The sequence below is a fragment of the Miscanthus floridulus genome, chromosome 2, assembly GCF_019320115.1.
Source record: "Miscanthus floridulus cultivar M001 chromosome 2, ASM1932011v1, whole genome shotgun sequence".
NCBI classification, from domain to species: Eukaryota; Viridiplantae; Streptophyta; class Magnoliopsida; order Poales; family Poaceae; genus Miscanthus; species Miscanthus floridulus.
The window spans coordinates 13,952,343-13,974,770 of record NC_089581.1 but is presented as its reverse complement, the minus strand read 5'-3'; the positions used below and the strand labels follow the sequence as shown (position 1 = coordinate 13,974,770).

General features: G+C 43.0%; 2 protein-coding genes across 5 annotated transcripts; both read left to right on the top strand.

Annotated features, from left to right (window-relative positions):
* The first annotated feature begins 647 nt into the window (after positions 1-647).
* Positions 648-9,836, top strand: LOC136517590 (serine/threonine-protein kinase 1-like). 2 transcript variants are annotated; one of them, XM_066511204.1, is made up of 18 exons: positions 648-1,558; positions 1,669-1,757; positions 1,963-2,070; positions 2,206-2,313; positions 2,413-2,503; positions 2,618-2,670; positions 4,510-4,572; positions 4,996-5,040; positions 5,146-5,181; positions 5,434-5,489; positions 7,083-7,164; positions 7,272-7,388; positions 7,471-7,573; positions 8,160-8,310; positions 8,422-8,656; positions 8,794-8,994; positions 9,095-9,180; positions 9,282-9,836. In XM_066511204.1, the coding sequence occupies exons 1-18, from the start codon at positions 715-717 to the stop codon at positions 9,379-9,381; spliced, it is 2,568 nt and encodes an 855-aa protein (XP_066367301.1). In that variant the 5' UTR covers positions 648-714; the 3' UTR covers positions 9,382-9,836. The 2 variants fall into 2 exon arrangements, with proteins under 2 accessions (XP_066367301.1, XP_066367308.1); XM_066511211.1 differs by lacking the exons at positions 9,095-9,180; positions 9,282-9,836 and having other exon boundaries at positions 8,422-8,712; positions 8,794-8,990.
* Positions 9,837-15,931: 6,095 nt separating this feature from the next.
* Positions 15,932-22,034, top strand: LOC136517603 (ABC transporter B family member 25-like). Of its 3 annotated transcripts, XM_066511221.1 has the most exons (17): positions 15,933-16,179; positions 16,266-16,313; positions 16,445-16,480; positions 16,567-16,641; positions 17,044-17,168; positions 17,455-17,554; positions 17,641-17,812; positions 18,042-18,160; positions 18,355-18,465; positions 18,544-18,688; positions 18,864-18,996; positions 19,095-19,170; positions 19,928-19,993; positions 20,095-20,202; positions 21,051-21,158; positions 21,235-21,432; positions 21,591-22,034. In XM_066511221.1, the coding sequence occupies exons 1-17, from the start codon at positions 16,114-16,116 to the stop codon at positions 21,858-21,860; spliced, it is 1,956 nt and encodes a 651-aa protein (XP_066367318.1). In that variant the 5' UTR covers positions 15,933-16,113; the 3' UTR covers positions 21,861-22,034. The 3 variants fall into 3 exon arrangements, with proteins under 3 accessions (XP_066367329.1, XP_066367318.1, XP_066367336.1); XM_066511232.1 differs by lacking the exon at positions 17,044-17,168 and having other exon boundaries at positions 15,932-16,179; positions 16,567-16,645; positions 17,460-17,554; XM_066511239.1 differs by lacking the exon at positions 17,044-17,168 and having other exon boundaries at positions 16,132-16,179.
* The last annotated feature ends 394 nt before the right edge of the window (positions 22,035-22,428 follow it).

The following is a 22,428-nucleotide window of genomic DNA, read 5'->3' as shown; positions in this document are numbered from 1 at the left end:
CTAAAGAGATGTTTTTTTGGCTCTGCATAGCAGATGACAGTTATATGAACCCTTGACAGGATTCTTATTGATCAGCCCTTTCTCGATGATTTGCTATTTTTATTACATTGTGGATTGCGGAATATATTTCTTCTTCGAATATAATGATGGTCTCTTCCTACCACATGTGTGATAGGGTATATGGTAATAAAAGTTCTACAATAGTATTGCATTTCAGTTTGTTTGTTTCTTTTCAAAATGATCTCTGGCGCTAAGGCCATTCTTAACGGGAGTTTCATGGCTCTGTTTCCAAGACACTCTGGTATTGCAAACAGTGTAAATAAGTTTCATCCCCATGCATGAAACTATTTTCATCTCTCTTTATTTAAACTATGTCATATTAGCTTATTTAATGCACATGAAATTCCCATGAAACTCTCATTGAGTCTCATTGAGACTGGCCTAAGTGCAATTGAGAGGAGAAAAAAAGAGAAGTTCTGTATTTCCTAGTTTCCTTTTCGAGGACAAGCTGTCTGTGGGTGACTGGGTGTGGCCGTGTGGGCCTAGCGGGAAGGAAGAATTTGACCGGATTTTCTATGTCACGTGGCTCATCTGAGCCCGACCCATATTTGCCAGATTCGAGTGAACTGGCTCCAACTAAACAATTTCCCCCATTTGCCATTCCCGACGAGCACCTTCACCGTCTCCTCCCACCTCGCGTTCGCGTGGCACGCCATGGCTTTCTCCCCGCGCTCGCCGTGGTCGCGTACCAAGAGAACCGACGTCTACTCAACCTTCGTCGTCCACGGCGATGACGACGAAGACGACGCCCGCGGCAGCAGGGGCGGCAGGGGCCCCTCCACGCGGGCGGAGGAAGACGAGGAGGAAGACCCCTCCTCTCTGCCTCCGCTTCTCCAGCGGCTCCCCAAGGACTTCGGCGGCCCCTCCTTTGACGACGACGAGGACCCCTACTCCTCCGACCCCGACGATGCTTCCCTCTCCGCTACGGTGGTCTTCAAGAGCGGCGCCCGGGCCTCCGCTCGATCTCCGTTCCTGGATCTGCGGCGCTCCAGCCCCCGCGCTACCGATGACGACCCATACTCTACCTTCGTCGTCCACTCCACTGCACGCTCGGGGGGAACCTCCTCCAGCCCTCGTGAGTCCGCCTCGGGCACATTCATCCGTCGCTTGGGGGGCTCGTCCAGCCCTCACGAGTCCGTCTCTGGCACATTCATCCACCGGACCAGCAGCCCGTCGAGCCCCCGGGAGTCGGTCTCCGGCACATTCATCCGCCGACCAGGGAGCCCGTCGAGCCCCCGCGGGTCGTTCTCTGGCACCTTCATTCGCCACACCAGCGGGGGTTCCAGTTCCCATGAATCTGCTTCTGGCGGCGGCGGGGGTTTTGGGTCCTCTTTCTGGAGTCCAGCGGTGGAGCAGACGGAGGAGCTCCGGCAACCGTCGCCTCTGATGCAGCAACAACAGCAGCAGCATTCAAGGCGGAAGCCATCAGTGAGCTCGGCACCAGACAGTGTTACCAGAGAGGATCCTTCCACCAAGTACGAGCTGCTCCATGAGCTTGGTGCGACTCTTGCTCTGGAATTATTGTTTCATTAGTTCTATATGTCTACTTGTAGAATGGCTGAAGCTTTGAGCTGTTTTGCGAAATGCAAAATTCAATTGGGAATGCAGGGAAAGGTTCATATGGTGCAGTGTACAAAGCAAGGGATCTCAGAACGCAGGAGCTTGTGGCTATCAAGATTATCTCATTAACAGAAGGGGTTAGTTTCTAACTTTCTATGACAGTTCTGTGAATATTCTGAAAGGCCACCCGAGACATATCTTATTTGGCAACCATATTGCTTTTGTTGTGAGCATTTTGTTTGCATGGGCTTAATTGTGAGAGAATCTCATAAATGTGGTTGCTGTCTGTTTTCTGAGTCCTTGCATTTTTCCAAAATATTAGTATGTATCTCTGGTTTTCAGGAAGAAGGATATGAAGACATACGGGGTGAAATTGAGATGCTCCAGCAATGTAGCCATCCAAACGTTGTCCGCTACTTTGGAAGCTACCAAGGAGAGGACTACCTATGGGTACAATCAAATAGCCTGATAGTATCCATTTTATTAACATTAAGAAATAACAAAAGTATTCTATCATTGTGAGATTTCTCTACTTGTCAAGTCATTTAACATGGGCTTGATGCAAATGTGATTCTCAACTTACAGATAGTTATGGAGTACTGTGGTGGTGGAAGTGTTGCCGACTTGATAGGCATCACAGAGGAGCCTCTTGATGAATCCCAAATAGCTTATATATGTAGAGAAGCACTAAAGGTTCTAACATAGTTGCATCAGATTTGAAGTATTTGCTGCCTTGTGGGCAACTAAATGTCTTTGGATATTGAACTTTTGTGTGCTTATTTTCTTCTCCAGGGCCTTGCTTACCTGCACTCCATTTTTAAAGTTCATAGAGATATTAAGGGTGGCAACATTCTTCTAACTGAGCAAGGCGAGGTGAAGTTGGGTAAGCGCATTTGTTTTCTTCAAAATTTTTAGTTTACATTCTTAGCACTCTTATTTCTGCATGTCCTGACTCTGTGGCCGGCATGCTGTGTCACCACACCAATGTGCAAAACAGGTGATTTTGGTGTAGCTGCCCAGCTGACAAGAACCATGTCAAAGCGCAACACGGTATTCTGAATAGTGTTTGTTTTGCCATTCAAATCCATAGTTCAAGAAACTTCACATCGATGTAACAAACAAAATAAAGTGGCGATGAAACTTGTCCATGCCAGTTTACCATAAGCGGCCCCATTTGGGTTGTGCATAGTTCTTCAATATGATGGTACTTTTATGGGAACTTGAAGCAAGTTTGTATTGGAAAATGATTGCTGTGAAGTCCTAACTATTTCTTTTAAGTGTCATACTGCATTATGTTCTATTAGGTTTAAAATTAAAAATAAGACAATATATATTTGTTATCTAGTAGTCGTGGTCTCCTCGCATTGCACAGGCGAGGGTAAGGCTTGCCACTGACACCCTTCCCCAGACCCCGCACAGAGCGGGAGCTCTCTGCACTGGGTACGCCCTTTATATATTTGTTATCTAGTGAAGGGCGGGCCTGGTGCAAGCGGTAGAGTCTTACCGCCTGTGACCGGAAGGTCTCGGGTTCGAGTCGCGGTCTCCTAGCATTGCACAGGCGAGGGTAAGGCTTGCCACTGACACCCTTCCCTAGACCCCGCACAGAGCGGGAGCTCTCTGCACTGGGTACGCCCTTTATATATTTGTTATCTTGTATGTCTCGCCTAATTCCTTGGCATTTCTTCCGTTCTTTGAAACCCATACTGGTGGACCCAGTCGAAGTGGTTCCTGTACAAATACTCTCTGCACTGCTTCTTCTCCCTTATTTATCGTGACAACCTCTAGTCCCCATATATCCCATTATGAATCTGCTCACTCCCCCTTTTGGCTTCTTCCTTGGCCACCACTCAACAATTCTTCTGTTCTTGATGACTACGATGCTCCATTCGATTTGGCAAATCGCTGCCTTGCTGGAGCTATTCAAGAACGTAGAGGGTTACTGCGACAGTAGCATATCAAACCAATAGGTCTGTGGAAATTATAATCGCAATGAACCTAAGTGGGAAATATTATCCAGGGCGTCATCTTACCTCCAAGTTATGGACTCTGCTTGACACTAGAGGAAGAGTTGGTGCACAGGGAGTTCAAATCAGGTAGGATAGTTGATAGTTCATAGTTGGCTAGATCTGGGAGGAGGTACGTGAGTGAGAGTTTGGAAAATCAGGTAAGAATACAAGTTCAGGTTCCCTAGGACGATGATATAATGTAGTACTATACTACAAGAATTGACTATGGAATTTATTAATATCTAGCTAGAAACCAATATAAAAAAAAACAATCTACTCCCTTTCTACTGCTGCTGATACTTCTACATTTTTTTTCTCTTCTACACATTCTTGGCTGCTACACTTCTCTAGTTTCCAACCATGGCAATACATAAATGCTTGAGGAACCCATAACGAATAGTTCTACACTGCGCCCCCCCCCCCCCCCCCCCCCCCCCCCAACACACACACACCATTTTGTAGTAAAGTGTTCCGGCAACAGCTGGTGCCCTCTTCTTGATGGTATCCATTGCTTTTCTACACGCACACACAAACAGACACTTCTAAATACATATACTGACTTGTCGTATTGGCATGCAGCCATGCATTCAGACCAAATCCATCATGACCGCACAACACAAATCCCACCATACATGCATAGTGTCTTGGATTTTTCTGTTGTTGGGGCACTAATATGTACTTCAATCAAAATGCAAGGATAAAACTATCCCAATTTTACAGTAAAATAACTGTATCATTGTGAAACAGACTGTCAGCATCACTCTCTAAGCTCAGTCTGTATGGCTTTTACCAAATAAAAATAGTGCAATGGTTTTTGGAAAGAATAAAGATTTTAGTGGCACACTAATTTCCATAATTTGACCCTTCATGTTTATGCTTTCAGTTCATTGGTACTCCACATTGGATGGCACCAGAGGTCATTCAAGAAAGTCGTTATGATGGAAAGGTATCATGCTATCATCTCTACAGTGTACAGCTACGGAATTGTTCATTTTAGCAGCTTTTGTGGATGTTGCCATTTTTGCTCTAAAGACTTGGTTGCCGTAAATTTATGATCGGGTTTTCAGTGAGCAGGATTTCTTTAATATTTTGTTTCTTTGGGTGTGGAATGTCTTTACATATGGCAGAACAAGGTTACACGTAAAGTCATAAAAGCCAGTAAATAATTGTTATGGAACCCCTGCCAGTGCCAAAACATGTTATTTCTTTTCCTTGTCTCTTGATGGTTCCTCAAGCAAAAAAAATTATTACCTACTACTAAGCCTCCAAAACAAGTCTACTGGTTGCAATGTTGAGAAAATCATTTTGGCAGTTGAATTCTTTCTTTAGTTTGTCTTACCAAAACATGTGTTCTTGTTTTCTGCACCAGGTAGATGTTTGGGCATTAGGTGTATCTGCAATTGAGATGGCAGAGGTAGACATTGTTCTTTGCTTCTTTCTTTTGTGACTGTACACTTTTGTTTTTAATTTTGTGTCGTCACAATGCATTTTAATATTTATTTTGTATCTCTGACTGTAGGGCATGCCACCAAGATCCACTGTGCATCCAATGAGAGTAAGCGATGCTTCTCAATGCCTGTTAGTATCTGCAGTTAATGAGGCTAATAGGCTATAACAGAATAAAAAAAGCTGCTCTATCTTTGGTGCACTGTACTTTTTATCTCTTTACTTTCTTTCTGATGCATTTGCTTCTTTACTTTGCCTTGGTAAATATTTGGTATCCATATCAATATATTGTTTCATCTTCATTTAGCTTGAATGCTTGATAGACCGACTAATGTCTCTCTTCCCACTTCCCTTATCTCAGGTTATCTTCATGATATCTAGTGAACCAGCACCAATGCTGGAGGATAAGGAGAAATGGTAAGTGGTTTCTAGTAACCATGCAATTGTTTTGCTTATTTTGAATAGTGGATGGTCTCATCAGATCTAATATTTGCAATATCAGATTTTTAAGTGCCTAGACATAGGGATCTGGCCAAGGTTTCTTTTGACCTGCAACGAAATCAATATAAATACTATAAACAACTATTGAAACTTAAGGCACTCATCCAAACAAAGCCATTACTGGGATTGAAAACTGAGGATTTAATCAGTTAGTTGTCTGTACTATTTTCCCAGTATACTCCTTTCTATTTGTGTGGATTTGGGGCATATTGTAGCTTGAAGATATAGTAAATACTAAATAATATAGAAAGTGAAAAAATTAATGAGCAGAAATAAATGCTGCCTTTCTATTAATTGAGTTCTTGTACTATCTCCATCCTCTTGTGATTGGCTTCTACAATCGACCGAACCTTTTACCTATGATCAGAGTATTTATGTTGCCTGCTTAAATTTACCTTGTTGGTCTGAATTGTATGAGAGAGTAGCTAATTCTAGGCACAGCTTGATGGAAGTTCCAGCTAGTTATTTTTTTTCTTGGGCTACGCAGGAGAGCTGCATGTCACTTCATTAATTAAGAGAGAAAAAAGAGTACAAGAGCGAGGCGAAAACAGCCCCACCTAAACCCGGTTATATACAAAACCCACACCACTGACTATAGAACACGACGAAGGGAGATCAAACCGCCAACCGGAAACTATAAGGTTCTGTGGCAATCAACCTTAGGACCATGTCCTGGAGGTTAGAAGCACTTGCCATGCACCAAGAGCTACATTCATCAGCAACCTTTTGTAGAAGGCTCTGAATATCAGGAGAAAGTCCCTAAACACACAGACACCCTAAATTTCCATACTTTCCAGGCCACCAAAACAATTAAGGGAATTCAGCCCCTTGCGTATCTCCTTAGGTGTATTTCTAATGGTGTTTCCCCACCATCCGAAGAAACGAGTTGCATGGATCAGAGGTGTCAAAGTCGCCATGGAAAGTTTGTGAAAAAATGAAGTGTAAACACAGGAGACAAGGATGTGCTGGATTGTCTCCTCAGCCTGATCACAAATAGGGCAAGCAGGATGGTGGGGCAGCCCACGCTTGGCGAGGCGATCAGCCATCCAACACCAATTATTGATGGCTAACCAAAGGAAGAATTTCCATTTGAGAGGGGCCCAGCTTTTTCAAATCCTTTTCCAGGGACCAAATGTTACAGTCATACAGTTCTCTTTATAATTGCTCAGTGTTTGGTTTAAGAAGCTGCCAAATTTTGTCCTTCGCTTTAAGATTTCATAGGCTTTGAAAACATCAGTCTCCTCGACATATATGAAACACCATATTCAGGACCCCTAACTTATCTAGAGCATAAATATCTTCTCTGAAAGAGGGAATTGCACAACTATTGGCTACTAAATTTGTTTTTAGCATTTTGCTTAGACACGTATGTCTTTGTGATGACACTGGTGTGTGTGTTGGAACTCTCTTAATGCAATGATACTGCTCTCCTGAATGTCCGAAAAAAATATAAGGCAATAGAAGTTTTAAGCATGAGTTGGCCTAAGTTCTTGTTATCCTGACCTTCAGGTCTCTACTCTTCCATGATTTTATTGCAAAGTGTCTAACAAAAGATCCAAGACTTCGGCCTGCTGCAAGTGAGATGGTGAAGGTACTTAATTTTTTTCTCAAAGATGATGTTTATGGTGCATTTTCGTGATCTCTTATTTACATATGTACTTGTCATTGTTTCTGTTTTCTTCCAAATTCCCTATGCAGCACAAATTTATTGAGAAGTGCAATAGTGGAGCTTCAAAAATGTTGGCGAAGATCAAGGAAGCGAAGAAGATTAGAGCCACACTTGCTGTGCAAAATGAACTGTCTGACCCTGACAACGTATGCCACATAGTTGTTACTGTTATGTGTGGGTTGGTTATGCTATTTCACTCGACATTAATATTTACTTTGGTATCTGCAGACAATGCAAGATGTGCCTGTTCGAATAAATGAAGACTATGGGGAAACTGTTCCTACAAATTCTCAGCAACACATGAATGGGACATATAATGATTGTCAGGCAGGTAAATTTCCTTCTTGTGAGTTCTTTGTTTAACTAATACACGAGTCTTTGCATTCCTTTTGAATGCCACCAATACATGTAAGATTAAAACTGCCTTTTCTTCTGAGTCTTTTGTCTAGCAACTGTGATGTCCAACTCAATATTACATATTTCTATGGCTTGCTCATAACACTTTGTATGGATTTTATTCAAATAGCTACTTAGGAGTTTTTATGGATATCTTGGTTGGCAGGTTATCCTGTTGTTCCTTGAATGGGACGCTTCTAAATATAGTGCTGTTTCATACTGACTCTAATCCCTTATATAAGTCCATTAGGACATCAATAGAGTCTCCAATATGGCACTTTGACTAACAATATTTATAGAAATCTATATTATGAAGTATTTTTTACAATCAATCTATTAGCATCAGTCTTATGTTGTATCTATACTTTTAAAAAAAAAATTACAAACTGATGGTCCAAGTTAAAAAGTTTGACTTAGGAGTTAAGACAAACCTATATATATTTGGGATCAGAGATAGTATGTTATTATGTTCTTGACTTTTGCTATTTGCTTTGAAACGGCTGTTATTATTTTCCATATAGGTGATTTTGGTACTATGATAGTTCATACTGAAGATGGCGACGAAGTGGCAGAATCACCCATTTTCCCAAGAACAGAGTTCATACCTGGCCTTGGTAGCATCAATTCTTTCACACATGATCCAAAGAGAGCGGAACTTATTTCAAGTTTTTGGTATGAGAAACATACATTTATCTCATTGTTTGTGTTTTCAGTCATACAAAGCAGCTTAATGTGAAGTTTTTATTTATCCCATCACAAATCTTATGCACAGTTTCTTGATAGGGCGGAGAACACAGGTGATAGTGATGCCAATAAAGATCGGGATTTAGATGATCGTCCTGACATACAGGAATCAAAAGCAATCCCACCTTTAACTGGAACAGTGAAGAAGCACATTGGTGCAGAAGGGACTATAAGACGCCATGATAATCAAGTTAATTTGTCACCAGGACTTGCAAACACAACAACTAAATTGAACAGCAGCCCGAGCCGTAAAGCGTTTTCGGTTCAGGATAAGGTATATGGTTCATGGTTTAGACATCAGCTATTTGTTCCCTTGTCTGAGGCTATAAGGTATTTTAGATTTAGCTATTGCATGCATTCCCCTTTGAGCCCCATGTCTAATTCGCCAGCATTTATATGACTTCATTGTAGCTCTGGTCAATTTATGCTGCTGGCAACACTGTACCAATACCATTTCTTAAGGCAATCGACATTTCACCACTAGCTCTAGTATCAGAAAATGAAGCAGGAAATGGCCTGGCTGGGTCAAGTACAAATGATGCCTTGGAGGCAGTTAGGGAGCTGTTCAGTGGTGATGGGCAGGCAAAGAAAGGACGGAAAGGTCAAAACGAAGTATGTGGTAGATTCTTTTCTTTAGCTTTTGCAGAGTGACATAACTTTTAAAGCTTGCAGAGGGGGGATACTTAGTCTAATACTGCATTTGGTGCATTAGGTCCCTCTTCCTCCAGGTGTGCACCACAGGCTGATGACAAGCCCCACACTGATGAACCTGGCCCAAGCGCTAGCGTATCATAAAACGTGAGTTCATTTGAGCTACTCTGTGCTGCTAGTGTTTTTATTTTCTCGCAATATGACTGCAGTAAATAGCTTTTCTCTGTTGTCTTCTTTAAATGTTTTAGGTGCTATGAGGACATGCCTCTACAAGATTCACAAGCGATGCAAGAGCAGCAGACGATACAAAATCTTTGTGATACACTTCGAACCATACTGAGGTTGTAGATCTGCAAGAGTGAAGGTTACAACCTTTGGAGTTCTGAAGCGCTGCATGGAGCCAAGGGTGAACATGGCTTCTCATGGTGGACACTGAACCTGCTCGGGGTGGAGACCCAAGGATCGAAGGATGGCATGACATGTGTGTACCGTGGAGCAGGCCTAATGACAACTGCATTTGAGCTTGTGGACGGCTGGACGCTTTGGTGACTGGAAGCTGATTGACACAGGGATTTCTGTGGGAAGTGGAAATTGGTCTCTGTTAATAGCCTCTAGGGGTTTCAGCGGTCGGTGTATGTAGAGACTGTGCATCGACATTTCGCTCATCAAATTTTGTGGCAGTAATGCCTATTGTAGTCTGGTTTTGTATCATTGACAATGCAATTGTCTTTCTCCAAATAAAGAGAAATAGTTAAGCAGAAATAAACAAAAAGTGATTTATGTTGGCTATTCGAAATCATGGGCGGCGTGACTTATGCTGCCATGGCCGCGTATTCCTTGTGCCTGGTCATTGTACGCCATGCTTCGTATTGTTACAAGTGCCAGTTCTTTAGCGTGTGAATGGCGTGGTTCTTGTTAATGGTTGCTTAACGCCTGCCCCAGTTGAGGCCGGGAACATGGAAATATTCAGGCTGTTACTGAGCATCCATCTGGAGTTGCCAGGTATAAAGATGGCAATGGAGCCCCGATACCCGATACCTGACGGGTATTTGATCCATTAGGGGACGGGGATGGGATCATATCTTTACCCGCGGACATCTAAATAGGCAAGAATCCATACCCGACGGGTATAGCGGGTACGGGAACGTTCTCTGTTTACCCGTCCCCGTTACCCGTTGGGGAACCCGACTATTTGAGCTGTCATGCGAGTATTAGGCCCAAAGAAGCTCAACATAGGTATTTTGGTCCAAATCTGAACAGTCATATATATAGTTTGTGTGTTCTAGGAAGCCTCGTTCAATTTTTCCTCACCATCTCCGTCAGCAGCACAAGCACGTCTGTCTCACGAGCGCTCGTGCCCCTCGCTTCCTCAGTTTGGTCTCTCTGCCACCTTTGCTCGTCCTCCTCGCAACCTCGCTCCTTCTCCTCGGCATCTCCGAGACTCTGACACTTATACCCGGATGAAGAAGAAACGTCTCCGATTGCAAAGCTGCGACCCCAAGTGTCCTTGTTTATTGGGTATGCAGTACCTGTTGGGTATCTATTATCCGACCGATACCCGACGGGTACGGGGATGGACAAGAATCTATATCCGAGACAGTTAATGGGGATGGGGATGGGATGAATTCTCCGTAGCGGGGAAGAGAACGTTCTGACGATACCCGACGGGTATATACCCGTTGCCATCCTTAGCCAGGTACGCCATGTTCTGTGAACAAAACACGTTCCGCGTAGACAAATTTTCTGGTTGTTGCTAGCCCAACCTGATGCTTCATACTTGGATAACCAGCACAACCGCACAAGTATGCTGGATTTTGCTCGGAAATAACCAAATCCGGCGGGACAGCTGAAAGGTAGACGGGACAACCTGGGTCGGATGCGCATCCTACTAAACAACCGTGGCAGTGACTACTTACACTTAGCACCCAATACCCAATGCAGATGGCAAGTTGCCAAATTGCCAATCACCAAAATTTGGGGGAAGAGGAGGGCCGGCCAGTGATGTGCATTTGTAGTGGTGCTACTTAATTAGGTATCCCTGAAGATAGTAGTTGTATGGTTTGTTTGTGTCAGTGCATGTGTCTTATTAGGTAAAAAAAAAAAGATAGACCTAGTGACGGAGGCTCCCACATGAGTGGAGTTTGGGAAAGGAAAAAGCCGAGGCAAGCCTTTCACCCGTAAATCTACGAAGAGGCTGCTTCGAACCCATGACCTAACGACTCAGTGAGACAGCTTTCACCACTGCACCAGGCCTGTCCTTCTATGGCCCCGTTTGGCTTACCACATATTCGACTTGTTCAGCTTCTTTTTTCAGCCGGAACAATGTTTTTCTCTCATAATAATTCAGCTAGAACATTATTTTTCAGCCAGTTTCAACCAAAATTCTGTCAGCCGAATGTGTCTTATTAGGTATCCTCTTTAAAAAAGTTGCATAGAAAGAGAAAGCATGCAACATAGGATGTACAATCTCGGGTCAGTTCCTTGGGTTCATTTCTTTTTTTTCCTTTCTTCCTTTGAAATAAAGATTATTTCATTTGATGTATTTTCGGCTGATCCATCTATCTAAATAAAAGTAAACTTGTATCACTATGTACCAGGTAATTGGACTACGAGTGTTTTTCGAAGGGATGACGAGAGCTTTTTCTTTGCCACAAATAGTATAAAGATAATATGATCCAGCTTATAAGGGAAACTAGACATGAAAACCATACATCTAGGAGTACAAAGCCCCGTACAACTCGGGATCTATACATACTAATTTTGTGACTGTGGAAACCGTCTCAGACACATCTACACCCCCTACTATTTTATTACATGAATATATGGGGTTTCTTGAGGTAACTTGAATAGGAATTCTAATCAAATAGAGTTCTTCTGACGAGGTTTTTTTTGCCTAGAATAGCCTGATCGAATAGGAATCCTACTCGAAATAGAAATTAAAAAAAAAAAGAAGTAGAAAGTAAGCAAATATAAATTAGACGAAGCTATTTTTTTATGATCATGGGAATTGATCTTCGTCATCGCGTGCATCAGCTCATGGTTCAGCTTTTGCGGCTAGTTCCACGCCTGTTAATTAAGAGTAAAAAAAATTCTTCGTCTTCTGTTGTCCGTCTAATTCGACTCCGACGATTTTCCCCTTTGTATTTTTCTAAGTCTACATGGACGGTTTTTATGAGTGTTAACTTATGCCGTCCTTTTTCTTCATCTGGGCAGAATCCTGAACGGACTCATGTTCGATTTACTCTCACCAGGCCATTTTTCGATCGAACTCATGTTCATTTTACTCTCCCGTTATCGTTTTCCAGGCCAATTTTTTTTATTTTGTTTCTTATGGTCATGCATGTCAATTTTTTAGTTTTGTTTATCACGATTTTTTGAACCATTTTTATCCCGTTCCAACAAAAATAATAAGTGCCAAAAACAAAGACCTTGATTCTTTCCTAAGAAGCAAAGATTCCTATCACTAAGTGATGTATTTTCATCTGATTAAGAATAAAACTTCTCGTAGTGAAACTTGGTTCAGTCGATGGTCCAACTTATCAAACAAGTTAAGGTCTTACAATATTTGTTATCCAATCCGGCCTAAATAAATTCATCTCTATACAGCGCAATATCCAAAATAGTCACCACATATAAAGAAAGAACAATTCTTGATACGTCGATAAACAGCTAACTTGATACGAGTTAGAACAACTCGCATCTAGCGATGATATGGAGTCCTATTATTATACGTATTGGCTTCCGTTGCAACGCATAAGCACATTTGCTAGTAATAGATAACACATAAATTTAATCCGCGGATCATGGAAAGTAGGATTGACACAGGGTCCTTTTTAGATGCCTCGGTGGTGGTTAGGGAAGGATTCAGTGGTCCGGAGATCTTGGAAGCAATGGCCTTTAGAGCATCTTCAAGAGTTCCTAAAACATCTTCTTAATCCTTATTTTTTTAGAAAGATAAGAAAAAAAAACCCTCTCCAATAACTCATAATCTTTTAGGACTTAGAAATTTCTTCCCCTTTCGTGTAACTTTACACGGACAAAGCCACACGCGGAAGCCTCCTCGTCGTCGTACCCACCCTCTCCAGCGTCGACGAGCCCCGCCACCCCGCGCGCCCTGACGCGTGGCAGGATCCGCACCGTCAGGTTCTCGATCTCGGACGCCGCTCCGCCGCCGGCCGCTGGCAGGCCCGTGACGTCCTCGAGCAGGAGCACGCCGAAGCCGTAGATGTCGGACTTGCTGGACACGATGCTCATGCGGAGGAAGAAAGGGTCGGCGTCGGCGGGGACGCGGATGTCCGCTTCGTCGAACCCGAAGCGCTCGACGAGGCAGCGGCGCATGCGCGTCACGTCGTTGAAGCAGCCCTTCAGCTCGTCGTCCCGGCCAGGGTAGTTGATGCCCACCAGCACCGCGCGCTTCCGCCCCATCGCTGCCGTCACGCCGCGCATGCACCTGCAAGCGACGCGCTTAGCTAGGCTTCCTTGCTTGAGGTGGTGGGCTGGTGGTGGCCGGAATGGAACTCGATCGGGCTGGTGCGTGCAGCAACAAGTTGTCGATTGGCCTTTCTTTGGCGCCGATCTGGCAGCTCGTGCAGAGTTGGTGGAGCTCGAGTGCCGGTGCCCTCGTGCGAGGTGCAGTGCAGAGTTCATTCCCCTGCTATTTTCTATTCGCTGGAGACGCGGGTCACCGTGTACGAGTACATTAATTCATTCATACCCCACGGCCACGGCTGCGCGCGCCAGCGCCACCGCCGCCGAGAAGCCCTCGCAGGCGGAGCCCAGGTCGTAGAGCTGCGCGCCGCCGCCGGTGGCGCCGTCGAGGAGCACATTGGACGCCGTCGTGCAGGTGCTCCAGCGCGCACGCCACGTCGTGGAGGATGCGCATGCGCTGCGCCCACGACAGCGGGGCGGTGCCCGTCGCCGAGCCATGGAGTGCGTCCGCTAGCGTGCCGCCAGTGAGGTACTCCAGCACCAGCGCGCCCTCTTGGCTCTTGCTTTTTAGAAACTATCGGAGATGAACTTCTTTTTTCTCCTAAAATCTTTTTAGAAGTTGATAAACATAGACTTTTTATGAGGAATATTTAAGAAACTCTTGAAGATGTTCTTAGAGAGGGTTTAGCTCTGACCATCGATCTTTATCTATGGTGTTCAAGGCAGTGAGTGGTTACTTAAATGTTGTGCCATGAAAGAACTAGGATGGAACCACACGGGCACATCAACAAAAGAGGATAATGGGGTGTTTGGGACTGCTCTACTCTACGTTTTTGAGCTCTGCTCTAGTTTTTAGCCAAAAAAAAAGTTCACCTCCATGGATTCTGCTCGAGAAAAAAGGTGAAGTTATAAAAACACCTAAAGGGGTGCTCCACAAACTTCGGTTTTTTTTAAGCTGCTCCACGGTGAAGTTTATAGAGTAGAGTTCGTAGAGCAATTCCAATCAGGCTCTAAAGCGACATTAGTTGGCTTTTAATGTATTGAATTTGTGCCTCAAGGAAGAACGTCAAACGGTGATGCTCATCATTTAACAAGACAATCAATTTTATGATGCTATAGGTAGGCATGTATGATTGTCTCTACCGTCTAAGAACATATGTACAGCCTGTTCGTTTCGGCTTATTTGCTAGTATCTGGCTTATAATTTATGGCTTGAACAATGTTTTTCTCTCACACCAAACCAGCTCACAGTACTTTCGACCATGGCTTATAAGCCAATTTAGCCGAAACGAACAGGCTGGTAATTTTTATTCACCTACCAATCAATTAATAGGTTGTAGTCTTATAAAAAAAACTCAAGTCCAAAGACCAAACAACTAGGCTGACAATCTAATCACTCGGCACAGCCCGCCTAAGAGAGCAACATTATAAGCGTGATGTGTGTCTATAGTGTACTTAATTGAGTTTGCGTGCATATATCCCTGTTTGGTTGGGTTTTTAGCTGTAGCTTTTTCGCCCAAAAGTTAAAAGCTCAACCAAAAGGTTGAAAAGCCACATCTGCTTTTGTCCAAAAGCAGCTTTCACTATAGTACAAATGCAAAAGCACCTCTCCTCCTCCTTTCAGCTACTTTTGGGGTAAAAAATTGGGGGAATTTCTAGTGTGCCATTAAAGAAGATCGCAATGCTCTGTGTGCCTCTTGAATTCCGTAAAAAAATATGATTTTTCTAATATATATTAATCATATCAAATCATATTTTTTTACGAAATTAAATGAAGATAATTTTTATATGAAAATTTTTATATCAAATCATATTTCTAGTTTTGAGTTTTTTCATTTGAAGTCGTTAAGATGCTCAAAAAAAATAATGACATATTATTTTCGACTTTTCACATCTACAGTTTGACGACGTTAGAGTCCAAATTGACGACAGTGGCATGGAGGGCACAAAAAAGTTGAAGCAGTGGCGCTGAAGACCGCTGAATTTTTACAGCGACACATACAACATTACGATCTTTTTTTTTAATGGCCACAGCTTTTCTAGAAGCCTACGTCCAACCAAGCAGGGCCATAAATGCTTACGTCTCTGTTATCACAAAAGAAAACATCAAAATAGATTCCCATGTGACATGGGTCATCAGCATCACACAATGATCAAGCCGCAGATCCCTAATCAGTCGTCATTCTCATAAATAAAGCTGAAAAACAGATCCAAGTGGGCACGCGCTTGGACTTGGCCTCTTGGAGTGGGCGACACGCCGGATCGGCACCTAGTACTCGACCGCTGCCGGGGACGGTACGGTGGAAGCAGCGCCTGTCCCAGTCGCGTCCGTCCCCCGGCTTGTTGGCCTTGGCCGTACGTGCCCCTCTGTCCCTCCCCCCTCTCCCCGTGCCATGTCCCATACTCCCATGTGAATGTGAATTGTGATCACCCCGCATTCATCAGTCATTTTCCCGCACCCGCACAGCGCTACGCAACAACAAAGCAGGTCCGCTCGTCTCGCTCGTCTCGTCTCCCTCCCTCCCTCCCTCCCGCGGCTCGGCTCGGCTCACCTCACCTCACTCCCCCTTGTGCGTCGCCTCGCTGCCGCGTCGGGCCAGCGCGTGAGGCGTGACTGGGCTCTCTTCGGCGCGCGACCGAGGGGCGGCGGCGATGGGGAAGAATATGCGCATCAAGACGGTGCCCAAGGCGAACCGTGTCCCCCTCCTCGGCGACGGGGTAGGCTCCTCTTCGAATTTGGTTTCAGACGATTGCGCTTGGAATTTGGTTTCTGATGATCGAGCTGGTGCTTGCGGTGCGTGCAGGAGACGTCAAGGGCGCTCACCGACCTGGAAGAGGGCAGCAACGTCCAGGTTAGACGCCCAGCCTCTGCCCTCCTATCCCTTCCTTTCTCCATCTGCCGCACAAGGACAAACCTCCGAATTACAACCGCCGGCTGCATAATAACTAATCCTCGCCTTTTTTATTTTATTTTGTACCTCAGCCAGCGAACGTCGGGTTCTGTCGGGTCATCAAACTTGTGAGTGCGCGCTTCTCTCTTCGATTTTTAGCTCTTTCTCTTGTGGTGATGCTGGTCATGCTGAACTGATGAGCACGGGTTTGCAGGCCAAGCATGACGCCGGGAAGCTGGTCCTCGCCACTATGGCGCTGCTCGTCGCCTCCCTCAGCAACCTTCTCGTTGTAGGTACCTGCCACTTGTTGGAAAGAAAACTATCGATGCTAATGTTTTTTTTTTTGGGTAACCTTTTCACTTTTTGGAACAAGGATAGCGGTAAGCCTTTCCTGTCTTCATGAGGGCTTGAGCACAGCATGCAGAAATCTGGTTCCTCTGTTAGCAATTAGCATGTATGTTGAATTAAATTCAGCTAGCACCACAAGTCTTGGTGGAATTGAAATAAGTCGAGTCTCTAGATATTTAGAGGCTTTTGTTCAAACTGTTGCTAGTATGAATCAGTGTCCAATGATGAGTAGAATACAACCACTTTCAGGATAAATTGTTATTTTCTTTCTTGAAGAGGTCATGACTCATGAAACATTTGTTTTCATGTTGTAATGCATGGATCATCTTGTGATGTCCTACAGCCGAAATATGGTGGCAAGATAATTGACATTGTGTCAAGAGATGTTCGGCGACCAGAAGATAAGGCGCAAGCCCTGGAGGATGTGAAGGGCACAATTTTGTACATTGTGACAATCGTTTTAGTCGGGTATCTTTCTTTCTCTGAAAAATTGACTATGAGAAATCATCAGGATGCTGTATACTGAAACTTTACAATCTTCTGTTTATTCACTTTATGTTTACTGGATCTGAGTTATGCCACAATCTTATTTTGTACTAATTAAACCATATTCACTAAATACTTTTTCAAATTTTTTTCTTGAACAGATACTTTCTCATTTAGAAAACAGGGTTCTGCTTATATAATATACCGAGTTGGTTTTTTTTTGGCGGATGCTTTGAATCAATAAAAACCATGTCTTACCTTGTTTCAGTTCAGTTTGCACGGCTCTTCGGGCATGGCTATTCAATTCTGCTAGTGAGAGAGTAGTCGCTCGACTAAGGAAGGACTTGTTCAGTCATCTCATAAACCAGGCAAGCAAGTTTCTTCTATCCAAAGTTTATCACGTATAGTTCTCCATACAGCAACATTCTTACTAGTAAGAATTGTGCCACCGCAGGAAATAGCGTTTTTTGATGTGACTAGAACAGGAGAGCTCTTAAGCAGGCTTTCTGAAGATACACAAATAATAAAGAATGCTGCTACAACCAACCTATCAGAGGCACTGCGCAATGTCACTACTACAGCTATTGGTCTTGGTTTTATGTTTTCAACTTCATGGAAGTTAACATGTAAGTAATATGTTTGTACTCTATATATAGAACTCAGTTGGCATTTTATTCTTATTTGGAAGGCTATTGTGCACAGAAGCTTTATATGCTTAGCTGAACTTCACAAAGGAACATGGCTGAGCATGTGATAATTGTCAAACCATCAACATTTATTTGAGCATTTTTCTTTAATTTTGTGTAAACCCTCTGCATATGATCAAGTCAATCTCATTGGTTGCTATCTGCACAGTGCTGGCACTTGTAATTGTCCCCGTTATATCAGTTGCTGTGCGTAAATTTGGACGCTTTCTTCGTGAGCTTTCACATCAGACACAAGCTGCTGCAGCTGTAGCTTCATCCATAGCTGAGGTTTGTACACCAGAGCATCTTGTGGCTTGTGATTGACTAATGGACATGTGAGGAGGTTTCCGCGAACCCTTTATTTGGTTACTGTCACCAAAAAGAAGCAAATTGATGTTTTGACTTTGGATTGCATGCATATAACAGAATCGTTTTTTCCTTTCTATTTATGCCTTGATATAAGTCTATCTACTACCATTCAGGAATCGTTTGGTGCCATCCGCACAGTAAGATCCTTTGCTCAGGAATCTCATGAGATTTCACGCTATGGTGGAAAAGTAGAGGAGACACTTAAACTTGGTCTGAAACAAGCTGTGAGTGCCCTACCATTCATGTAAAATAGCACCACATTCCATAAATTAATGGTCTGATTCAATGCAAATCATTTGTAGAAAGTTGTTGGCTTATTTTCTGGAGGGCTTAATGCAGCATCAACCTTGTCAGTGGTTATTGTTGTTATTTATGGCGCCAACTTAACCATCAATGGCTACATGACAACTGGTTCTCTTACATCATTCATCTTATACAGCCTTACAGGTACTTTCCAGCTTAACAGTATTTATACTGAACCTAGCATCATGCCTTATTTTGTCACTGTAAATTTTAAAGGAAGCATATAAGCGTTGTTTACACAGGTTGGCACATTGTTTTTTAAATGTATAGTTTATGGTTTATTGATATTTATGAACAATTCAATTTCTTGTGTATGCAGTTGGTTCGTCAGTATCTGCCTTGTCAGGACTATACACAACTGTAATGAAAGCCTCTGGTGCAAGCCGTAGAGTTTTTCAACTTCTGGACCGTGTTTCCTCAATGACGAACTCTGGGGACAAATGTCCAATAAAGTTAGTTTCTTTGTCTATCAGCTTTCTAGAGTGGTTCTGCTTACTCAATAGCAGTGCACAGTACCTTTAATTAATGACCATTCATTTTTTCTTTTTAGTGAAAAGGATGGGGAAGTTGAGCTTGATGATGTCTGGTTCGCATATCCTTCTCGCCCTTCTCATATGATTCTTAAGGTACCTCCCAGAATACTGTGCAACTGACATGGCCATTTACCAGATTTGTCATTTTCCTTCCTTATATATAAACAGTGTATATGTAAAGAGAAACTAGGAGCCTAGCTTGCTCCAGCTTCCATCCATATTCTTGTGGGCTCTTGGTCTTCGGACCACGGTGTTTTGGCACCTTAGGTGTCATGTGTACATAAACCTCTTTTCACTACTTAATTGAGCGGCAGAGCTCCTGCCTTTTACTTTCAAAAAAAATTCTTGTGGGCTCTTCTGGGTTACCTGATTAGTGGGCTCTCTTTTTTAAAGGAATAACAATCCATTCCATTGTGTTTTTCCACGTTTTGTTTTATTGTAGTTCATTCCTCTGTGATCCCAGGTGAGAAGGCCATTGCAATTTTGTGAACGCAGTTGGGGCTGTCGAGTGCCAACTCTGTTTACTCTTATATTAGTCTGTGTACTTTAATGTAGGGCTGTAGGCAGAGCTCTAGCCCTTTTCACTCTACAAGGAAAAAAAATATAACGGCATACATGAGTTCACATTACAACATTAACAAAAGTTCTAACTTAGCTTTTGTTTCAAAAACATTGTGTTTTGACTGGTTCATATGGAACTTTTTAGGATGACATATATGGGAACTTCATCATTAGCTTGATTTTTTTTTTGTGAGGACATTTGCTTGAATAATATTTGTTGTGCTAGTGGCTAGTTTTCGTCATGGGAGCATTGTAGTTATGCTTATGCTTGCTATCAACAATATTGCAGGGAATAACGCTAAAGTTAGCTCCAGGTTCAAAGGTTGCACTTGTTGGGCCAAGTGGTGGTGGTAAAGTAAGTTTTTTTTTTGCCCATACTAATTACATGACACACTTTATCTTAAAGTAGAAAGTGTCTTCAAACTGCAGCCTCAATTATAGCATTAACTTTTGCAGACCACAATAGCAAATTTGATTGAGCGGTTTTATGACCCTCTAAAGGGAAGGATATTGCTTAATGGAGTACCATTGGTACAAATTTCGCATCAATATCTTCACAGCAAGGTATGTCATGCAACTATTTTCTAGTTATATTGTGGAAAAAATATTATCTAAGCTAGGGTAGTGTTGCAAGGTTCACAATTCTGGTGGATGATGAATTGATGATACGTTATTGTCCTGAACTGACTATAGCTAGTTCGATCCTTTCATTTGTGCCAAAATTTCATTTCATTGTTCCACCTAATAATCTGGATTCTGGTGAATCCAGTAATTTTGGCTACTTTAAGGCCTTGTTTGGATGCTATTCACATCAATCCACATGTGTTGAGGTGGATTAGAGTGGAAATTAGTTTAGTTTCCACCTCAACACAAACAAGCCCTAAACAGTAATTTGGAGTAGCACTGGTATGAAATTTGGTGAATTGGGGAATGTGAAAGTATTTTGGTTGGTAACTCAAACCAGCATTATCATCATCTGTTCAAAATTCAACTAGTAATGAGCACTTATAATTCTATAGTCTGTACTATGCAATGCTGAGTCCTGAGTGTTGAAAAAAAGAAGCAACCACCCATCTAAATCTGTAGCTTGAACAAGAACCTATAGGTTTCTATTTCCAGTCGATTTTAATCATGACATGCCTATTTTAAACAGCCATGTGTCCTTTTTCCGAAAAAATAATATTTCTTTCATGGTTTTTCAGATTATTAGTTGGAAAAAAATCCAAATTGTAATTATGCTCAACATTCAGTTCACAAACCAACAAGCAAATCCAGAATTTGCTAGAGTTAAATGGAAGTCCTTGAAAAAGTTGTGCTATATGAGCTCTACAATAGTGCAGTTTACCATGAGATTATTGTTCTGGCAAGTAGAATATCCTTATTTTTTCCAAATGTTTATGGACTGATTTCAGGTAAGCATAGTCAGTCAGGAGCCTACACTCTTTAACTGCACCATCGAAGAGAATATTGCTTATGGATTAGAGGGCAAAACGGACTTTGCTGACGTTGAGAGTGCAGCTGTAAGTATCTGCATTCAGAAACACTAGTGCACGACTGCAGGATTGTACATCCTTATCAACTATCTCTCTGATGCAGAAAATGGCGAATGCACACAACTTCATATGCAGTTTTCCCGACCAATATAAGACTGTTGTTGGCGAGCGAGGGATCAGGTTATCCGGCGGGCAGAAGCAGAGGATCGCCATTGCGAGAGCTTTGCTTATGAACCCACGAGTGCTTCTCCTGGATGAAGCTACCAGTGCCCTGGATGCTGAAAGCGAGTATCTTGTCCAGGTAAGCACGAACGGCCATCTCCTAAACTGCTGGTGCCAGCAAGAAACAAACAACACTCTTAACTGCAACCCATCTGTGATAGTATCAGTCAAATGTGCTTTGTTTCTTGCTTGGCGAGCTGGAACGTGACGTTGTTTTTTCCCCTACATGTGCCACAGGATGCAATGGACTCCTTGATGAAAGGGAGGACTGTCCTTGTGATAGCTCACCGGCTGTCGACCGTCAAGAGTGCTGACACCGTCGCCGTCATCTCTGACGGCCTAATCGTGGAGAGCGGCACACACGACGAACTCCTGGACCACAACGGCATATACACAGCCTTGGTGAAGAGGCAGCTGCAAGGGCCGAAGTTTGAGGCCACCAGCAGCATCAACGAGGCCAGCGAAATTGAAGCCGAACCCAAGCAGTACCCCCGCTCCTTATATTAGGCAGACCACAGTTCATTTGAATCCACTGAAGTTGTATGTAACCTTGATCTTGATGTATGCCACTGCGAATCACGCGAAACCATTGATATCACACGATGCTACAGTTGGGGGCAGGAGTGCCTAGCTAATTGGCTAGTCCTACACATATGGCTAATTGGCAGGAGTTTGTGTTTATGCTGTGATAATTTCTTGCTGGTGCACTAAGCGGATCCGAGTTGCATCACTTCGTTACACAACGACGTTGTGTACCTGAATGACATTCGTTGTTGTTTCTATCTAAAACATCTCTTCAAAACATGAAACGAAAGCATGATGTGCCTTGAGATTTCGATTATATATGACTAGCTGCCGGCCCCTAAAAAGCGTTAAACGTGTTGAAACAAACTCCTCCTTCCGTTCTCAAGTAGATGAGGGATCGATGTGTATAGTAAAACTTTATAGAGTTTGACCACTAATAACATTACAAATATATTAAGATTTGTAATATGAAATTATTAGTTCATCTCGAAATAATGCTTCCATTTTCATAGATAATCTATTTTTTCCTTTAGAATGACAATAGGTCTTT

What these genes read in the sequence shown, in the direction of transcription:
- LOC136517590 (XM_066511204.1), top strand. Translation starts at nt 715, where the DNA reads ATGGCTTTCTCCCCGCGCTCGCCGTGGTCGCGTACCAAGAGAACCGAC. An exon ending in ATATAATGATTGTCAGGCAG is followed by an intron (nt 7,574 to 8,159) that starts GTAAATTTCCTT and finishes TTTTCCATATAG; the next exon opens with GTGATTTTGGTACTATGATA. An exon ending in GCGCTAGCGTATCATAAAAC is followed by an intron (nt 9,181 to 9,281) that starts GTGAGTTCATTT and finishes TAAATGTTTTAG; the next exon opens with GTGCTATGAGGACATGCCTC.
- LOC136517603 (XM_066511221.1), top strand. Translation starts at nt 16,114, where the DNA reads ATGGGGAAGAATATGCGCATCAAGACGGTGCCCAAGGCGAACCGTGTC. An exon ending in AAGAGGGCAGCAACGTCCAG is followed by an intron (nt 16,314 to 16,444) that starts GTTAGACGCCCA and finishes TTTGTACCTCAG; the next exon opens with CCAGCGAACGTCGGGTTCTG. An exon ending in GTGACAATCGTTTTAGTCGG is followed by an intron (nt 17,169 to 17,454) that starts GTATCTTTCTTT and finishes ACCTTGTTTCAG; the next exon opens with TTCAGTTTGCACGGCTCTTC.